The sequence below is a fragment of the Panthera pardus genome, unplaced genomic scaffold (assembly GCF_024362965.1).
Source record: "Panthera pardus isolate Hobbes unplaced genomic scaffold, ASM2436296v1 HiC_scaffold_20, whole genome shotgun sequence".
NCBI lineage: Eukaryota > Metazoa > Chordata > Mammalia > Carnivora > Felidae > Panthera > Panthera pardus.
In genome coordinates this window covers 3965701-3985674 of record NW_026526766.1, presented here as the reverse complement: position 1 = coordinate 3985674, position 19974 = coordinate 3965701, and the positions used below count along the sequence as shown (strand labels likewise).

Below are 19974 nucleotides of genomic sequence, written 5' to 3'. Positions count from 1 at the left end.
AGGGGAGGGGGCGCTCAAGGGAGGGGGCTCTTAGGGGTGGGAGGCTCTGGAGAGAGCTCTCAGGGGAGGGGGCACTCAGGGGAGGGGGCACTCAGGGGAGGGGGCACTCAGGGGAGGGAGCTCTCAGGGGAGGGGGCACTCAGAGGGAATGGACTTGGCCCTGAGCAGAACTAGGACCAGGGACAAGGATGGTCTGGGCAATGTCGCCCTGTTGCTCGTGTTTGCTGATCTTTAAGCAGCACTTGGGGCTCCATCTAGATCATTCCCGACCTCAGACATCCTAAATGTCCCAGGCTTTTCTCCATTAGGCCGCCGCCCTGTTTTTCAGCGTGAAGAGCCCCAACTTCTCCCGATTCAGCAGGCCTTTCCCCCCTGGCATCTCTACGTACAGGACCTGCAAGGAGTCTGTGAAACCCTTCTAGCTGAAGGCCCCAGCCCCGCTCCCCGTGTGTCCTCCCTGGTTTCCACAGTGCACCCAGGCCCCCAGCGTGACCTCTGCAGGTACCTCTCTGAGCACCCCACCCGCCTCTGCAAAGCAGGAGGGCTGGGGGGGGATGTCCGCCTACTCAGGGTTCGGTTCCCCACCCCAGACACACCATGGAGCCCAGGGGACAGCCAGGTGAACAGAGATGCTGGCGGCCGGGGGCAGGCGTCTCCCCGGGGGTAGCCAGACCCGCTCCTGGAGCCACACCCAAGGAAACGGTGCCTTTCCGTTCAGGTACTGCTGACATTCAGACTGAGCCTCTGATCATCACCTGCCCCCACCCCCACCCCCTGCCCTGTTTCAAATCACTGCTAGAAACACTCCAACCTTCAGAAACATAGCTTTGTTGGAAAAGCAATCAAAGACCGATGAGGAGTCATTTCTAATTTCAGGCTGTGGGCGGTCATCACTCCCGTCACTCGGCTGATACTGGGGCTGGTTCCGGGCGACGTGGGTCTCACCAGAGAGCACGCGGGGATCGGAGTGATGGGGACGAGACATCCCTGCGCGTCGGCCTCACTCACACCCTCCTGAAACCTCTAGGTGAGCACGGACACTGGGGGGTCGAGCCCTCCGAGAGAACAGGACTCCCTTTGTCACGGCTCCGGTGAGTTCCCAGGACAGCTGTCTCCCTGCACGTCCTCCCTCCGTGGACCAACCGGCAGAGACCATGCGAGCGGCTGTACGTGTGCAGGTGTCCAGCGGGGACAGAGCATCGCCTGCCCCTGATGCCTGGGTCACAGGAGCCACACGCCCAGTGCTGAGGGGACCCCGGAGCCAAGCTGGACGTCCGCCTGCCTCGCTCACCCTGCTGGGCACATCCCCCAAGCCCGCACCCGTCCTGATCCCTCCCACCCACCCCTCTACTCCTTACTGGCAACACACGGGACGACCGACAGAAATGAAGGCATCAGCATTAGCAAATGCCACAATGCTCACTTCAACCATCGCCCTGCGAGTTTATCCAAATTTGAGGCTTTTCCATTTGTCTCAGAATCACTTAAAGGGTGTTCTTCCCCGAGGAAGTGAACGCTTCCACAGGAAGGCCCAGGCAGGAGGGAGAGCACATCCGGGAAATGCCCCCTTCTACCAAGTGCCCTCCCCACGGCTGCGCCTGACCCGAGGCCTCGGACTGTGGCTGGGGGTCACCTGACCCAGCGTCCCCGGGATGGAGAGGTCGCTTAGGCCAGAGGCTGGGACGAGTGCATGGAGGAAGGCCGCAGTGAGCTCGTTTCCGACCTGGGCGTCAGCTCCCAGCGGATCCTCGCAGCCTGTGGGGTCCCCACAGCCCAGCGGGGTGCACCGGAAGCCAGGACAAGCCTGCGCCGTTCCCAGCGGCCTCATCGGGCCTCCGCCAGAGGCCCTTCCCCTGCACGGTGTCCGCAGCAGCAGGCTGGGAGACCTCCGCCCTCTCCCTTCGGGGCCGCCCCTGGGTCACTTCCAGAGAACGACGGCATTCCTTCCACTCCCAATGCGGCAGATGATGCTCCCGGGAGGTAGAGAACCCCAGGTGGCATTCGAAAGCACTTGGAACATCCCTCAACATCAGCCGGGTATCTGGGAGCAGGTCTGACCCTGAGGTGGTAAAGCCCGTGGCAGGTACGTGAGCTCCTCTGCATCGTGGACCCGCATCGTGTCTGGGCTGCGAGGGCCAGAGACACGGGGGCCACGGTTCGCGGTTTCCCCACGACCCACTCACAGGCCGCCCCTGTGGGCAAGGTCAAGGGCCACTTCCTGATTCTCAGGCGTGATGCGCTTCTCTCCCTGCTGAGCTGCCTACAACGTCACCTGTGGTCCTCCAGGCAGGACGCAGGACGCACTCGGCAGACTCAGGCCACTTTGCAAGGTCTGAGTCACTTCCGGGGAAGGGCTCCCTCGGCCCATCCACCCGTGACCTGGACAACACCCATGGTCTTGCCTCACTAATGAAGGTGGTCAGGAACCAGGCGAGTGCAACATTGTCCCCACTGAGCCCCTCTGCCACCCACTGTGGCACGCGGCACCAGCCCAGACTTCCACCGACATCCTTCTGCGGTGACCACCCCCACCCCCAGCTGGTATTATCTACGTTTAAATTCTGACCCCCTGGATGACAGCAACTGCCTAAACTTACTCTTTAGAACAAAGAATACAAGTGCACGATCCAGGAAGCAAGCCACCCCCACCGTGCTCGGTTCAGAAGGAAGCAGGTCCCTAGTTGGGAGGCGGTGCTTCTTTTCGGTGCCTCCCATTTGCCCCAGGGCATTTGCGCAAACCGCAGGGCGTGCGAGTACTCACTCATACGTCCAGCACAGCTTCATCAGCTCGTACATCTCCCTTGGACACCCCGTGGGGCACCCCATTCTCTCTCCTTTCTCCAGCATGGCCGAAACCTCACTTCCCTTCATGCCCTGAAACACGCAGAACATACCCGAGCTTGGTAAACGTGGTGTTGAGTACAACAAAACAGCAGGTAGGTCCTACCCCCGCCCCAGAGAAACAAAAGTACACACTGCGCGATTTCACTTAGAAAAAGTACAAAAACAGGAGCTCCTAACCCAGGATCTAGACATCAGATGGGGTGACCCTTGGGGGACAGCTTGTATGTGCAAGGGGAACCGGGGGGTGAGGGGTTCTGTTCTGTTTCATCGCCTGGGCTCTGGTTTCATGAGCACATCCCATTTGTGAAAATTCATCAAGCTGTGTTCCAGCACATGGACCCTTTTTGAGATGTATCCATTCGGATTAAAAAAAAAAAACAACAAAAAAACAACAACTAAAATATTTAACTGGACTGCAAATGTAATCATGGAAATTGCCATCATTTCTATTTCAACTCTAATGAATATTGATTTGGGTCTGTTTTATGCACAGGTGTAATGCGTCATGAAAAACACATACACTGTTCAGTTATTATCAAATACTGCCTCTTCAACTTAGAACAAAACTGAGGTCCTGTTAATGGCTCACTGGCAAAAAGGTCGTGCCAGACTCAGAAAGGGTGCCCAGATTTTATGATTTTCCAAATGGGTCCCATGGCAATAGCGTGTGGCTGATCTGTCTGATCTGTTGTGATGGCTCAGTGCAGCCGCGGCAGCTCACCCGGTACGGCTTCTGCCCGTAGGAGAACGCCTCCCACATCAACACGCCGAAGCTCCAGACGTCACTCTTGCTGGAGAACTTGTAGTAGTTGATGCATTCGGGGGCGTACCACTTGACCGGCCACTTCCCGTGGGTCTGGGCCTGCGGGCAAAGCAGATGGGGGCACTCCGTTAATGACAGGATCGCAGGCACCCCCGTTCATGGCAGCAAAAGGCGGGAGCCCGCCTGGGGTCCACCGCCGGAGGAACGGATAAACAACATGTCGACATTCCTATGGTGGAAAGTCACTGGGCCTTAAAAAGGAAGGGAATTCTAGCACATGATACAACAGGGGTGGACCCCGAGGACATTATCCTCAGTAAAACAAGCCCGGTCAAGTTACTAAGGTGCAAATACTGCGTGAAAGCACCCCCGAGGCCCCTAGAGGGCTCCCACTCACAGACAGAAAGTGCAGTAACTGTGGCCAGGGCCTAATGAGGACCAAGTTCCAGTCTGGGAAGATGAGAATTCTGGACAGAGGTTGTAACCGCAGGGAATGTGCTTAACATTACACTTAAAAACGGTTACGATGGTCAAATTTAGGTTATGTGTATTAACCACCGTTGAGAAAAACAAGAATAGGGCGCCTGGGTGCTCAGTCAGTTAAGTTCAGGTCATGGTCTCGTGGTTCGTGAGTTCAAGCTCCCCGTCAGGGTCTGTGCTGCCAGCTCAGAGCCTGGAACCTGCTTCAGATTCTGTCTGTCTCTCTCTCTTTCTCTCTGCCCCTCCCCTGCTCATGCTCTGTCTGTCTCAGAAAGGAAGGAAGGAAAGAACAAAGGAAGGAAGGAAAGAAAGAAAAAGAAAGAAGAAAAGAAGAAAATGACTCCCCAAATGCTGTGTGCATGTTTGCATGTATGTATTTGGTCTGAATCTTAAAACTATGACTAAATCTTAAATTTTTAAGATTTAAATAAATATTAATATTTTTTAATGTTTATTTTTGTGACAGAAAGAGAGAGAGAGCACGAGCAGGGGAGGGGCAGAGAGAGGGGGAGACACAGAATCCGAGGCAGGCTCCAGGCTCTGAGCTGTCAGCACAGAGCCCGATGCGGGGCTCAAACCCACGAATGGTGAGATCATGACCTGAGCCGAAGTCAGACACTTAACTGACTGAACCACCCAAGCGCCCCTAGATTTAAGTACATATTTTTAAGATTCAGACCGTATTTCTTGTACCTTTTTGTCTTTTTTCTCTCACCTCTTCCTGGGTGACTCATATTTCATGGAGCTTGTTGCAACATGCAAAGAGTCAAGCATCAAGATCCCATGGTCATGCTCCAAGAAATACTGGGCCGTAGCATCTTTAACTGTCACTGTGTTTCTGTCCATGATTTTAGGCCGACATTAATTATTTTGTTACAGATTGCAAGTATTGCTTAAAATCTGTTTTAAACTTTTTTTAAAAAAAGATTTTATTTTTAAGTAATCTCTACACCCAACGTGGGGCTTGAACTCATAAGCCTGATATCAAGAGTTGCATGTTCCACTGACTAAGCCAGCCAGGCACCCCCAAAATGCTTTAAACTTTCTAATTTCAAAAAGCAAGTGGTAGGGGCACTTGGGTGGCTCAGTCGGTTAAGTGTCCAACTTCGACTCAGGTCATGATCTCACGGCTCGTGAGTTCGAGCCATACATCGGGCTCTGTGCTGACAGCTCAGAGCCTGGAGCCTGCTTCGGATTCTGTGTCTCCCTCTCTCTCTGTCCCTCCCCTGCTTACATACACACTCTCTCTCTCTCAAAAATAAACAATAAAAAAATAAAATAAAAAAGCAAGTGGTAGTAAAGAGATCAGAATCGTGCCCAGCGAAACCCTTTACTCTAGGGCTTGGGGTCTGGTACACGAAAGTTCTGCTACGTCCTGTGGACAGAACCGTCACAAGCACCCTTGTGGGGAGGGAGGTGGTGGGTTGAGAGGGGACAGCCTGGGAACATCGGCCTGAGAGCACGGATACCATGGCCCGTCTCTAAACACACTGATTACACTTCCATCTCAATCATGTTATGCATTATTTTTAGATTCTGACTTCAAACGTTGTGAACAATATACTCGTGTGTTATTTTGGTTTTAATTTTAATTTTGAGGTGATACAAAGGAAACCCTTTGACAAATCCTACATACATCAAAAAGGTAAATCTCTCTCCACCAACTCCAAATCCTCATCCACGGAGACGGCCGTGTTTGGTAGTTTGTCCTGAATCTTACCAGAAAAATCTATATACGAGTACAGAGAGGGAATATATACGTTTTTGGAGGTGGAAAAGCTAGGAGCGTATGTTTTGCACTTTATTTTATTTATTTATTTATTTTTAATTTTTTTTAATGTTTATTTATTATTGAGAGACAGAGAGACACAGAGCGTGAGCAGGGGAGGGTTAGACAGAGGGGAGAGACACAGAATCCGAAGCAGGCTCCAGGCTCTGAGCTGTTAGCACAGAGCCGGATGCGGGGCTCGAACTCACAAGCTGCGAGATCATGACCTGAGCCGAAGTCGATTGCCCAACCATCTGAGCCACCCAGGCGCCCCGCACTTTATTTTTTAATGGTGCTGCTCAAGCACGTGTTGTAGATATATTTCCACGCCAGCACGCACAAATAGTCACTTTTAGAAGAGTTAATTGCATGCCTCCTATAAATCTACTATGACTGATGTAACCAGCCTCCTACCGAGAGACCATGAGGCAGTTTCCTGATGTTTGCTATTACACGTCATCCTAGAACGAACATTACTGGCCGTGTGTATCTGTGCCCTGTGCAGGGCAGAGCTGCAGGATCAAAGGGCATTTGTGTTCAGCGCAAGGTCACGTTGCCACGCACAGATGTGCTTCCATTAGTATCATTTCTCTGTAACGTTGTTTAGCTCTCGATTCTGTTCCATTTCACCCTGTCTTCTCAAAGAAATGGTCCTTGTCTCCGTCTTTTCAGGAGTGCGTGATCTCCGTGCCGCTTCTAACGTGCACGCTACGGTGACTGAGCCACACAGGTATTGCAAGATGTTTACCAGAGTAAGGTTACTTAGCACATCCTTCATCTGACAAAATTACCATTGCTTGTTGTTGTGGGGAGACCATGCAAGATCTATTCTAGTAGCAACTTCCACGTATATATATAGCACGGCCCTACAGGCTGCGGGCACCATACCAAGCACAGACCCCCAGAATTTATTCCTCTGACAACTAAAAGTTTACGTTCTGTGACTGCCATCTTCTCTTCTCCTCTGCCCCCCAGTCCCGGACAACCAGAATCTACTGTTTTCTGTGAGTTTGGCTTTTAAATTCCACATATAAGTGAAAGCATGCAGTATTTCTCTTTCTCTGTTTGGCTTATCACTCAGCATGATGCCCTCGAGGACCGGACGTGTTGTTGCAAATAGCAGGTTTCCTCCTTTTGTTATGGTTGACGTATCCCATGTGGTTGTCTGTATTTTAAACCAACACACACACACACACACACACACGCACACCACATCACGTCTTCTTGATCCATTCATCCATTGTTTGATATTTAGGTTGTTTCTTTATCTTGCCTATTGTATGTAATGACTGCAATAAATATGACGGTGTGTAGATATCTCTGCTAGATGGTGATTTCATTTCTTTCAGATAAATGCACAGAAGTGAGATTGTTGGATCACATGGGAGTCCTAGTCTTAATTTTTTAAGGGCTCCCCGTGCTGTTTTCCATACTGGCTGCACCAATTGACATTCCTACCAACAGTGCAAGAGGGTTCCCTTTTCTCCACATCCTTACCAACACCTGTTATTTTTTATTTTTTTGATAATATCCATTCTGACAGGTGTCAGGTGGTATCTCAATGTGGTTCTGATTTGCATTTCCCTGATGATTTGTGATCCTTTAGATGTACCTGTTGGCCATTTGTATGTCCTCTTTGGTTACAGAAATACAGAAAAAGAATAGAAAATGTTTATTCAGGTCCTTTGTGCATTTTAAAATATGATTTTCATTTTATTGTACTTTTTTGCTATTGATTATACGAATTCCTTATAGATTTTCAATATTTACCCCTTGGTTTGCAAATATTTTCTCTCATTCCATTGGTTGACTTTCACTCTGTTGTTTCTTTTGTTGTACAACAACTTTTTTTTTTTTTTAATTTTTAATGTTTATTTACTCTTGAGACAGAGAGAGACAGAGCATGAACGGGGGAGGGTCAGAGACAGGGAGACACAGAATCTGAAGCAGGCTCCAGGCTTCGAGTTCAGCACAGAGCCCGACGCGGGGCTCGAACTCATGGACCTTGAGATCATGACCTGAGCTGAAGTCAGACGCTTAACCAATGGAGCCGCCCAGGCGCCCCTGTACAACTTTTTAAATTGACATAATCTCATTATTTGATTTCTGCTTTCGTTGCTTGGACTTCTGGTGTCCTATCCAAAAAATTCATTGCCAAGACCAATGTCAAGAAGCATTTTTCATATGTTTTCTTCTAGGACTTTTGTGGTTTCAGCTCTTATGTTTGAGTCCTTCATCCATTTTGAGTTAATTTTTGTGAGTGGTACGATATAGGGGTCCAATTTCCTCCTTTTGCATGCGAACATCCAGTTTTACCAGCACCATTTATTACTGAAGAGACTGTCCTTTCCTGAGCATTCTTGGCTCCCTTGTCAAGTATTATTAGTTGGCTTTTATGTTAGGGTTATCTCTGGGCTCTTGGTTCTGTCCCACTGGCCCATGTGTCTTTATTTACATCAGTACCATACTGCTTTGATCACTATAGCTTTGTAGTGTGGTTTGAAACCAGGGAGCATGATGACTGCAGCTTTGTTCTTTCTCAAGATTGCTTTGGCTACTTGGGGCCTTTTGGGTTCCATATGAATTTCAGAATTTTTTTTTCTATCTCTGAAAAAAAATGCCATTGGAATCCTGATAGGGATTTGCATTAAACATATAGATGGCTTTGAGTAGTATGGACAATATTAACTCTCAATCCATGAGTGGAGGACATCTTTTCATTTTATTTGCCTTCTTCAATTTCTTTCCAGTATTTTACAGTTTTCAGTGTTTCGATCTTTTACTTCCTTATTGAAATTCATTCCTAAGTATTTTATTATTTTGATACAATGGTAAATGAGCTTTTATTTCTTTTTCAGACAGTGTATTGTTGGTGCATCGAGATGCAACCGATTTCTGCAAGTTGATTTTGTCTCTTGTACTTTACCGGATTGATTGATGGGTTGTAATGGTTTCTTGGTAGAATCTTTAGTGTTTTCTCTATGTAAGATCACATCAACTGCAAATAAAGACGATTCTATTCTACCTTTTAGGTATAGATGGCTTTTATTTATTTTCCTTGCCTGATCGCGCTGGCTAGGACTTCCAGGACTATGTTGAATAGGACTGCTGTGAGCAGACACTCTTGTCTTGTTCCTGATCTTAGAGGGAAAGCTCTCAACCTTTTTCCATTGAGACTGATGTTAGTTGCTTGCCTGTGATATGTGGCCTTCACTGTGTTGAGGCATATTCCTTCCATATCCACTTTGTTGAAAGTATCATGAAAGGACACTGAATTTTGTCAAATGCTTTTCCTGCATCTATTGAGATGACCGTAGGATTTTTAGCCTTCATTCTATTAATGCAGTATATCACATTTATTGTTTTGCAAGATGTTAAACCATTCTTGCATCCAAGGATAATTACCACTTGCCCATGGCGTAGGATTCTTTCAATGGGTTGTTGAACTCAGTTTGTGAGTATTTTATAGATAATTTCTGCGTGCGTGTTCATCAGGGACTTTGGCCTATAGTTTTGTTTGTGGTACCTTGGGATCAGGGTAATGTTGGCCTTGTAAAATGAGTTTGAGAAGGACTGGTATTAATAATTCTCCTTTAAATGTTTGGTAGAATTCACCTGTGACTACTGTTGGGTCTATTTGGCCTAAAGTATAGTTCAAGTCCAATGTTTCCTTATTGATTTTCTGCGTGGATGACCTATCCATCATTAAAAGTGGGGTATTAAAACCCCCTACTATTATTGTGCTATTGTCTATTTGTCCCTCCAGGTCTGTTAGTATTCGTTTATTCAGGTTATATTCACACGGTTCTCCAATGTCGCACGCGTACATATTTAAAATTGTTGTATCCTCGTAAAGAGTCAACTTCACCATTATCACGTGATGACCTTCTTTGTTTCTTGGTATGGTGTTTGGCCTAAAGTCCGTTCTGTCTGATATAGTTACTTCTGCTACTTTTTGGTCTCCATTTTCATGGGGTATCTTTCCCATCCCTTCACCTTGAGTTTATGTGTGTCCTTAAAGCTGAAGGGACTCTCTTGTAGGCAGCATGCAGCTGAGTCTTGTAGGTTTTTTAAATTTATTCTGCGACTCTGTATTTTTGATTGGAGAATTTAATCCATTTACATTAAAATAATTATTGACAGGTTAGGAACTTACGAATGCCATCTTATTGTTTTCCAGCTGTTTTGTAGTTCTTTCCTTCCTCTCTTGTTGTCTTCCTTTGTGATTGGATGGTTTCTTGTCGCGGTATGCTTAGATTCTCTTCTGTCTTATGTGCACAACTCAGCTCTTTGTCATTATATTGAGGCTTACACAAAACATCTTATAAATGTAACAGTCGGTTTTAAGGTGATAATGACTGCACTTTGATGGTACGCAACAATTCTGCCCTTTCGTCCCTCCCCATCATATTTTATGTTTTTTGGTGTCATAAGTTATATCTTTTAATATTGTGTATCCGCTAACAAATTGTTGTAGCTATAGCTATTTTTTTTTGAGAGGGAGGATGACAGAGAGAGAGACAGCATGAGTGAGGGAAGGGCAGAGGGAGAGGGTGAGAGAGAGAGTGTGAGTGAGGGAAGGGAAAAGAGAGGGAGAAAGAGAGACAGAGACAGAGAGAGAATCTTAAGCAGGGCTTAAGATGCAGGGCTCGGTCCCACAACCTGGGGAATCACGACCTGAGCTGAAATCAAGAGTGGGACGCTCAACGGACTGAGCTGCCCACGTACCCCCGGAACACAGACATTTGCATTTCAGATTCTCACTACCTGCTGCTTTGAATACTGGCTAAGTTATTCCTACCTTGTAGTAGTTTTCATCAGCACGGAGCGCTTTGGAAAGTCCAAAATCACTGATCTTGGCATAGTGTTGAGTAACCAGCAAGACGTTTCTTGCCGCCAGATCTCTGTGCACAAAATTGCTCTCCTCCAGATACTTCATTCCCATAGAAACCTGATGAACCAGCTCTATGATGTTCTTATCCTTGACGTGCCTGAAAGTTACAGATGTGTCATGAGTGATAGCAGACCGTAGTTCAAGTATGTTCCTCAGGTAAGCAGAGGGGTCCATGCATTGCCTATTGTCCGTCAGAGTAACAACTGGTGACAAAAACCTTGTTAATCTATGGCTGCCCAAAGCTGAGCACCATTGTCCTGGTCTCGAACCGGTACGCTTTTCAAGGTGTGCTTTGAACTGCGTGAGAAGTAGCACAATGGCATGGGCAGCCCCCACTCATGGAGGGCCAGGCTTCGGTTGGAACCCTTGTTCCAAAATGGGACAGGTAACAAAACCAACTGAGTCTCCGTTTCTTACCTGCGGAGTGAGGTTAACGGCGCCTCCCTTCTCTGCAGATTAAAGACACAATCTGAGTAGAGTACAAATGCAATGTAGCCAACGGAACAAAGTAGTCAGTGGCTGCTCGTATGACTTATTCCATGTGAGTTCCTCCCTTTCAACAATGGCTGTAGATGAGCCCAGCAGGAATACCCCACCAACAGTTGTAACGCATTGATAGCAACAGATATTTTCAGAATTACTTGTAGGAATGTAGAGGTCAGCCAGACACATAAGACATCACTATCTCCCCTTTAAAGATGTTGATTTTGGGGGCGCCTGGGTGGCTCCATCAGTTAAGCTTCCAACTTTGGCTCAGGTCATGATCTCACAGTTTGTGGGTTCGAGCCCCGTGTTGGGCTCTGCACTGACAGCACGGAGCTTCCCTGGATTCTCTCTCTCCCCCCCGCCCCTCCCCCGATCACTTAAAGTAAATACACTTAAAAAAATAAAAATGAATGTTCAATATTTCTCTCACTAGGCAGGGCATGTTCTGCCAGCGAGGGGAGCCTGCTTCTATGGCGGATTCTATCACTGGGCAGTTTGGAGTGAGCAAAGGACCATGAAGGAGACGAAATTGTTGGACTGGAGGTTTTCTTAGCACAACAAGTGCAAAAAGAACATTTGATCGGAAGACTACCGCTCTTTTCCCTCCTCCCTCAAGGCCCCGTAAGGGTGGGCCAACGCTGGGAAGGCGTGGGAGGAGACAAAGCTTCCCAGAGAAATCAGGCTATGACGTACACTGGGCTGGTGGGTTTTGCCCCAGCACAGTGTACGCTTCCGGCCTACGCGAAGTTACCTGTTCTGCTGTAAATACTTGTTGAGCGGACCCAGTTCCGCCATCTCCATCACCAGCATCCAGGACTCGGCTTCACAGATGCCGATCATGCGCACGATGTAAGGGTTATCGAGCTGCTGCATGACATTGGCTTCCGCTAATAACTCATCTTTAAGAGCGGGGTCGTTAGCCTCGTTCTTCAGAATCTTCACAGCCACCGTTTTCACGACTCTGCAAAAGAAATCGTAACACATAAGAAAGAAAGTTTTCAAGGTGGCCGGGGTTTAGGTAATTGCCTTCCGCGGGGCGTAACTGCTCTGCTAGAAATGGGGTTCTGGAAATAGCTGCAACCACATTCTCTCTACTTTACAGACAAAGAGAGTCGCCCTTCATTACTTAAAGGGGGGAGCTGAAGAACAGTCCGAGCAAGCCGAGCCTAAATATTATAGAATATGAGTAGCTTTCAAATAAACCTTACAAACCATGACATGCATGAGTTCCTATGCCATCTACAGGTGATCTGTAATGTATGTGAATACAATGTTCCTTTGATATATGTTTAAAATGAATTTCTGGATGCAGAATTGAAAAGCACACACTGTTCAAGCTCATTGTTTACAAAACACTTTTTAAAACTGGGCACCGATGCTTTTAAGCAAGCTTCAACAAGTTTGTGAAAAATGAACTGTTTTTCATTTTCTCATAACAACATCACATAGGTCACATTTGACCTCCTGAAAATATTCTGATATAATGGGACTGAAATAAATGGGTGGAACTTAACTGTGGAGGATTTAGAAAAGTGCATTTCTCTATGATACAATTCCCACACAGGAATTACACCTCGTTGGTTGAACCCCCAAATGGGAGAATAAAAATAGGTCTGTCCCACAAAACAGGTAAAATAAGAGAATAACAGAGTAAGTCTAACATACATTCAGAAAGACACAGACACCTTCTGTGCAGATCTTAACAAGTGTTTCCACACTGAACACACACTGTAGTTCCTACACAAACACACCCCCAGCACCCCAAGAGCATCCCTCGCCCTTCTGCAATCATGGACATATTTCCCTATGTTATTTCTAGATAGTTTTATCATTGTACCTTTCCACATTTCAGTCTACCGTCCATGTGGAACTGGGTTTGCATATGACGTGAGGTAGGGATCAAAATGAAGAGCAAAAATCTCTTGATTCTTCCCAACCCGTCCTTTCTTAAGGAAGAAAAAACACCCACAGTCCCCTCAAGAAAAGAAAAGAGGAAGGAAGCCCCCCAACTCATCTTATGAGGCCAGCATTATCCTGATGCCAAAACCAGGCAAAGAAATTCCAAGGAAAATAAGCTACTGAAATCTCTCATGAACATAAATGCAAATATTCTAAGAGAAGTATTAGCAAATTAAATTCAGTGAGTTATGAAAAAGGTAGAATGAGTATGTAATTCACAAACAAGACGTGTGTGTTCCACATCTTGTTGGTTTTAACATCTGAATGAGAGATGGCTTTAACATTTGAAAATCAATCAGTGTACTTCACCATGTAAACACAATAAAGGAGAAAAACCATAAGGTCATCTCAGCAGAGGAAAACAAGTGCTCAGTAAACTGTAATATACATTCATGATTAAAAATAAATCTCTCAGAGAGTAAGAACCGATGGAAACTTTCCTAATCTGATAAAGAGCAGCTAGAAACCTAATAGTGAGATATTTAAAGTATCCCCCTTCACAGAATCAAGAATGAGAAATGAGGTTACTTCCAGTTTTATTCAACATTGAGCCACAATTCTGGGCTAATACAACAAGGCAAGAAAGAAATATCAAAGCATAAGGATTAGACAGGATGAAATAAAACTGTCTTTATTCACAGATGACACATTTTGGGTCAAAGAATACACCGATAAATGACTAGAAATGATTTGAGGGGTAACAGATGAATTCAGTCAAGGATGCTGATGATCAAGTCAAGAGGTGAAACTGCTTCTATTTCCACATCCAAGCAACACTGGAGATTAGCAAATGAAATTTTAAAAACTATAGCATATATATTAACATCTAAAATACTAAATACCTCCAAATGAATCCAAGAAGAAATCCAAGAACGCTACACAGGAAACTATACCCTACACAGAAACTACACCCTACACAGAAAACTACAACCCACACAGGAAGCTACACTCTACACAAGAAGCTATACTCTACACAGGAAACAACACCCTATAGAGGAAACTACACCCCACACAGAAACTACACCCTACAGAGGAAACTACACCCCACACAGGAAACAACACCCCACACAGGCAACTATACCCTACACAGGAAACTACACTCAACACAGGACACTACACTCAACACAGGAAGCTATACTTTACACAGGAAACAACACTCTACACAGAAAATTACACTCTATATAGAAAATGAAACAACCCTGCTTGAGAGAAACCTGAGAAGTCAAGAGCCACGTAAATAGAAAAATGGGTTATGTTTATTGATTGGAAGACTCACTATTGTGAAGACATCATTTTGCCCTAAATTGACCTACATGGCCTCTCCTCTCCCCAAATCCTCTAGCTGAAATTATGTCTCTATAGTTATGCCTATGTTAATTCGTGTATTTGATTAAGCAAGGAATGTGTCACAAACTAGTGAAGAAAATTTATGCCTTAATACAGGGTAATTTATATTCATTTCACAAATAACTGTGATATGCGTACATATATCTTCAAATGAGCATATCAGTCGATTACACACACCCAGCAAAACGATATTGAAAGCAAGAGTTTCTGTGTGTGCTTTCGCACTTGAAGATTCTTGACACTTGAATAATGTAAATCTACTTACGTAAGAAAAAACATTGATAAAATGTCTTCGATTTAAAATCATATCTAACAGCTAAACCCGATTATCAGTTAACACACTAATGCCAACACACACATTCAGAGATACGGTGTGTCTGGAAAGACCATACAGACCAGTATCTTTACTGCACCGTCTCTGTGGGACGCCTTCTAAAGAGCAAGTCACGTACGGCGATCTCAGTGACCCAGCAATTCTATTTATCGTATGACATGTGCTGTTATTTGAAAATGTAGGAAAAAGCAAATAAGTCATTTCACTCATGATATTTGTAAACAGGAATTTTATGGGTAAGAGAAATAGGACACAATTTAACAAATAAGATAAAATAACTGAATACACACACACACACACACACACACACGCACACGCACACTATTGTTAGTTAACAGTAGTGGTATCTGGGGGGCATAAATATGATGTTCTACTTTTATCACATTTTGCTTGCTTCTACCTTCTAATTCTCTAAAAGGCACGCTCACGCCACCCTAACTAACACAGGTAATTAGTATTTACGTAGCTCCCATACGCAATGGATGCTTGCATTGTAACTGTACCAGAAATGAACACAAATGGACTTGCTAACAAAGGCAGATGCAGCTGTGCTGGGTTGTATTTGTGTTTGGGATGTGCATTTACAGGAGGTTCCCAGAAGGTCCGCTCGCGGGAGGACGTGCGGGGTGGTGTTGCAGCCATGACTTACTTTTTCATCTGGTAGTAGCCCTTCTTCACGGTCCCGAAGTTACCAGAGCCCAGTTCGTTGTCCTCCAGGGTCAGCAGCTTGCGGTCCAGGTAGACTTCCTTGGGCCTGATCTCCTCGGGGTCCGCATACGGGCTTTCATACACCTCGGTGTCCATGGGCAAGGCCTCTCTCTGGGCGTCTGCAGGGCGGTCCGGAAAACACAAGCTTGGGGCCGGACCCCCGGTGAAACTCCCATCATCTCCCGCCCTGGCCTCCTGCCCCTCCCCCCACCTCCCCTTTCCAGACCTTGGTCACCTCGTGCGGTTATGGCGCCAGTGAGCACAGTCTCTCCCAGTTTGTTGTGGGGGCAGTGAAAAGCCCCTCTTCCCCGCCGGGCCCGACCCCATTCTTGCACGAATGTGCATAGAGAAAGGGTCTTTCAATGCCAGGGGCAATGACGGAGGGAGGCCTTCCTACCTCATGTAAAAATTCTGACCCGCCTTCTACTGAGGGGTGAGGTCTATGTCACACCCCCTCGGCCCCCAGTGGCTTTTGTAACTGTGTCAACGTCAACCAACAGAATATATGGGAAGGGACGTCTGTGATACACTCGGGCGAGGTTGTAAAGGACCAGGAACCATCTGCACTGTTGGCTGGAAACATGGCTCTCGAGCTTCAGACACCACGCGAGGCGTCGGGCCGTCCGGACACTTTCCACGCTGTGAGCAAGCCCACGCCAGCCCCCGCCAGGAGATGGCCGCGGAGGGCCCTGGACGAAGCAGGGGCGAGATGCCGGCCAGCCCCCGTGCTCCAGCCTCGCCCCGGCCTCCCCCCTGCCCGGCGTGCCCAAACCCCCGACCCGCAGGAGACCCTTTGACAACCGCAGCCATTTTAAGCTGCTAAGTTTGGGGCTTGTTTCTGCAGCAATGCACAGACTGACCAAGCTCACCGATAAAAACGTAACCTGGAGTCACACAGAGAACCCGGAAAGGGTTCCCACTTGTGACGACCAGTCTGGCCGAGGGCTACGGGCTTCACGGAGGGTGTGGTGTGCCCTCGTGAACTGGGCCCTCCTGTGGCCTCAGGGCCCCTGCACTTCCCTCAGTGCGGCTAGAATTCCAGCCACCCAGACATCCCTTCCGTCCGGAGCAGCCCCGCGTCACCACCCCTTCTGCTGAAGCGTGTTGGTGGTAGACAGACACACACACCCTTCCAAGGACGCGGTCCTAGAGCCGTGAACTGGCGGGGTTACCGGACGAGCCTTTCTGGGGCAGCAGCATGGAAGAACGCTTTCCGTGAGGCCGTGTCCCCGACAGGGAGGCCTCGGAGACCTCTTCATGCCCCAGAACACCATTGGTCCCAGGCAGGTGACACCCACCATTGGTCCCAGGCAGGTGACACCCGCCACCGGCCACCGGCCAGCAGCGTCACCCACGCTGAGCCACCGCTAAGTCGGGCCGGCGCGACTGCGGTGCGGTGAATGGCCGGTGACCCACGAGTGCGTTTCTCACCTCTGTCCGTGGGCCAGGGCCCGCGGTCCGGCTCGTACGGATTGAAGGTCACGGCGCTCTCTGGCCGGCTCCCTTGGGATGTGGAGGCCTGAAGCACACAGACGACAGCAGGTCACTTTCCTTCACGGGTGCTCTGTCGGACTGATCTGCACAGTTACTTGTAGTTTCAAAGACTCACATTTGAACTTACGCAGAGAAGACAAACGAAAGAATCAGGAAGAGAGACAAAAAAACCACGTGGCTTATCTCATTCTTCGGGCAGCTGTTTGGACCCCGCGAAGGCTAAGCAGAGCTCGCGCATGGGGTCCCCGCTCACAGACCCTTTTCAATCCCGTTTCCGCCTATCAAAAGATCCGCTGGATTTGTCTTCCTGGCTCAACTCTTTCTTTTCACTTTTATGTCCTATTAAAGTTATTTAAGAAGAAACGCTGAGGGGCGCCTGGGTGGCTCAGTCAGTTAAGTGTCCGACTTCAGCTCAGGTCACGATCTCACCGCTTGTGAGTTCAAGCCCCGTGTCGGGCTCTGTGCTGACAGCTCAGGGCCTGGAGCTTCTTCGGATTCTGTGTCTCCCTCTCTCTCTCTCTGCCCCTCCCCAACTCAAAAATAAATAAACATTAAAAAACAAGAAACTGTGAATATCTACTAGCTGCTTCCACGCCCTCCCTGACTCCAAAGCGTCTACACAGTCCTAGTTTCTGCCTGTATCTTACCCTCCAGGGAGATCTAGCTATGTGTGGGGGAGATGCCAGAGTGGGGGGCACCAACCAGCCAGTGAGCTATTGGTCCCATGGGGACGCGGCTGCCGCTGGCCAGAGCCCAGTGCTGCTAATAATGACAATAATCACAGACCCCATGCAGGGGGGGGGAACCTGTTCTCCGAACCCAAAGGAAAGGAAATCTGCCCAGTACTCCGAGCAGGTAACGGAAAACGGTTTGCTGGCCGTTATTAATGGCAACGACTCTTATTATTATTTATTTGATGTGCGTTAATTTGCATTATGAAATAAGAGGGTGTGGGGATGATCTACTCCTTACGTCCCTATAAACTTTCCCTCCTGAAAGTCTCCATCTTGAGTCTTCCTGGCCGCCTCCACCCCCTCAACTGAAAACAAGGGTCAATTGGTCAATTTGGTTCGTGGAAAAAAAAATCACAATTCAAACTCTTTTTTTGGTTTGCTTTGGTGTGACTTGAATAGGGGCTTACATACCCCTGAACCTCATCGGTGCCCAAACACCGGCCACGAAGAAGTGAAATACTGCCAGATTTTGGAGAAATTTAAAGAAACGGAGACATCAAGCTTAATTGTACATTGCCACTTGTTTTGCGCTACACAATGCGTCCTCACCTGCCCTCCTGACATCACAGGACCCGGAACCACAAGTACGATAATAGAGTCACAAGGCACCGCGGCCACGCCTCGGCCACTTGTCTCCAAAACCTTGACCTCCTTGCTCGGGCCGACTACCGAGCGCCACGGGCCCACTGCTCGCAGTGGCAAAGGCCCAGGTGACCAGGCTACGGGACGCCCGCTCTCACATGTCAACCGGTGGTCCTGGCTCCACGTTCTCCTTCGACTACCTGAGCCTTCCCGCCGCACTCACAAGAGAGGCACCACGTGTCGAGGGTGCAAACTGTGTAAGGCACAGTCGTGCATTTGCTACACCCGAGCTTCGTCTTGCCCACCACTGGTGCTCCATAAAAATGTGCCAAACACATACCAACGAATGAATGAATGAGTGAGTGAATGAGTGAGTGAATGAATGAGTGAACGAAGATAATGTCTCAAAGCTGGGAGATGTGAAGAATGAGTCAGTGTGATTTAAAAACGATTTAGGGGCGCCTGGGTGGCTCGGTCGGTTGAGCGTCCGACTTCGGCTCAGGTCATGATCTCACGGTCTGTGAGTTCGAGCCCTGCATTGGGCTCTGTGCTGATGGCTCGGGGCCTGGAGCCTGCTTCAGATTCTGTGTCTCCCTCTCTCTCTGCCCCTCCCCTGCTTGTACTCTCTCTCTCTTAAAAATAAACATTAAAAAATTTAAAAAAAAAGCTTCTTTTAGGTTTACATTTACTAACCTTTCAACGTCTCTGATCTTGGCTGCAGGTGGGAAACTGAGATCCAAAGACAAAACTTTGACACGAGGACCTGCCGTCCTGGGCAAGGGGAGGGCACCAGCACCCCTTCTCCTGACCTTGAGACCTGCCCTGTGACCCTTAGAGCAGTATCCTGGGGCTATAACTGCTTCACCCTGAGCGAATGTTCTTCAGAGCAGTGGACTTCACAAATTAAAGGCAGAAGGCAGTGACCCGACAAGTGAATCCCATGGGGAAGGAATGAACAGCAGAGGTGGGGGTGTGTAAGTGACAGGGACGCCAGGGCACCAAGAGCAGGTGCGAACCACCAGTGACGGCCACAGTGACATCGGCAGGGTGGTGCTCACCCCCGGTCTGCCTCGGAGTAAGGACCCGGGTTGGGGTCTCCCTCGGAAGGTCAGGCAGGCCCCCGTTTTCAGCCGAGGAGGCCGTGTGGACCACCACTCTGTTACGAGCTTTCACGGCCTGACCGAGCCCCACAGGACACTCATTAACCACATCTGCTCCCGGCTGGGCCCCCAGGTCCTCCTCATCCTCACTGGGGGGGGGGGGGCAGGGGACGACACTCTGGAGAATGTTCTTTGGAAGAACTGGGAGATTTTCTGTCGTGTCAGTTACCAGGGCGGCAGTGACACTGTGACGAATGTAAAGACGTGAGACGAGTTTCCTGTCTCCTGAAGTGTTCAATGGATACGCCACTTAGTAGGACAACGCCCAACACCCTCTGGGATCGAGGGTTCACAGCTGAAAAGAATTCAAAGACTTTGTACAGAATGGGCTCTGAGGCAGGATGCTAAGTTATAAAAGTATTGATGAGTATTACAACTTGACATTTTAATTTAGTGAAAAACATACTGTGGGCCTATTATA

At 48.0% G+C, this 19974-nt stretch overlaps 1 protein-coding gene and 1 long non-coding RNA gene across 3 annotated transcripts in view; one reads left to right on the top strand and one right to left on the bottom strand.

Moving 5' to 3' along the window:
• The window catches only part of SYK (spleen associated tyrosine kinase), an 84219-nt gene that overhangs the window by 4506 nt on the left and 59739 nt on the right, over window positions 1–19974 (bottom strand). For both annotated transcript variants that reach the window (XM_019463753.2, XM_019463752.2), the window contains 6 exons: window positions 17015–17102; window positions 15525–15702; window positions 11987–12196; window positions 10657–10846; window positions 3566–3706; window positions 2762–2874 (listed from right to left, as the gene is read on the bottom strand). In XM_019463753.2, coding sequence (XP_019319298.1) covers window positions 2762–2874; window positions 3566–3706; window positions 10657–10846; window positions 11987–12196; window positions 15525–15702; window positions 17015–17102 — 920 coding nt within the window. The remainder of the gene's footprint in view (window positions 1–2761; window positions 2875–3565; window positions 3707–10656; window positions 10847–11986; window positions 12197–15524; window positions 15703–17014; window positions 17103–19974) is intronic.
• Window positions 2822–13540, top strand: LOC128778541 (uncharacterized). The gene is made up of 2 exons (XR_008424108.1): window positions 2822–2936; window positions 11669–13540. It is a non-coding gene; the product is annotated as an uncharacterized LOC128778541 (long non-coding RNA).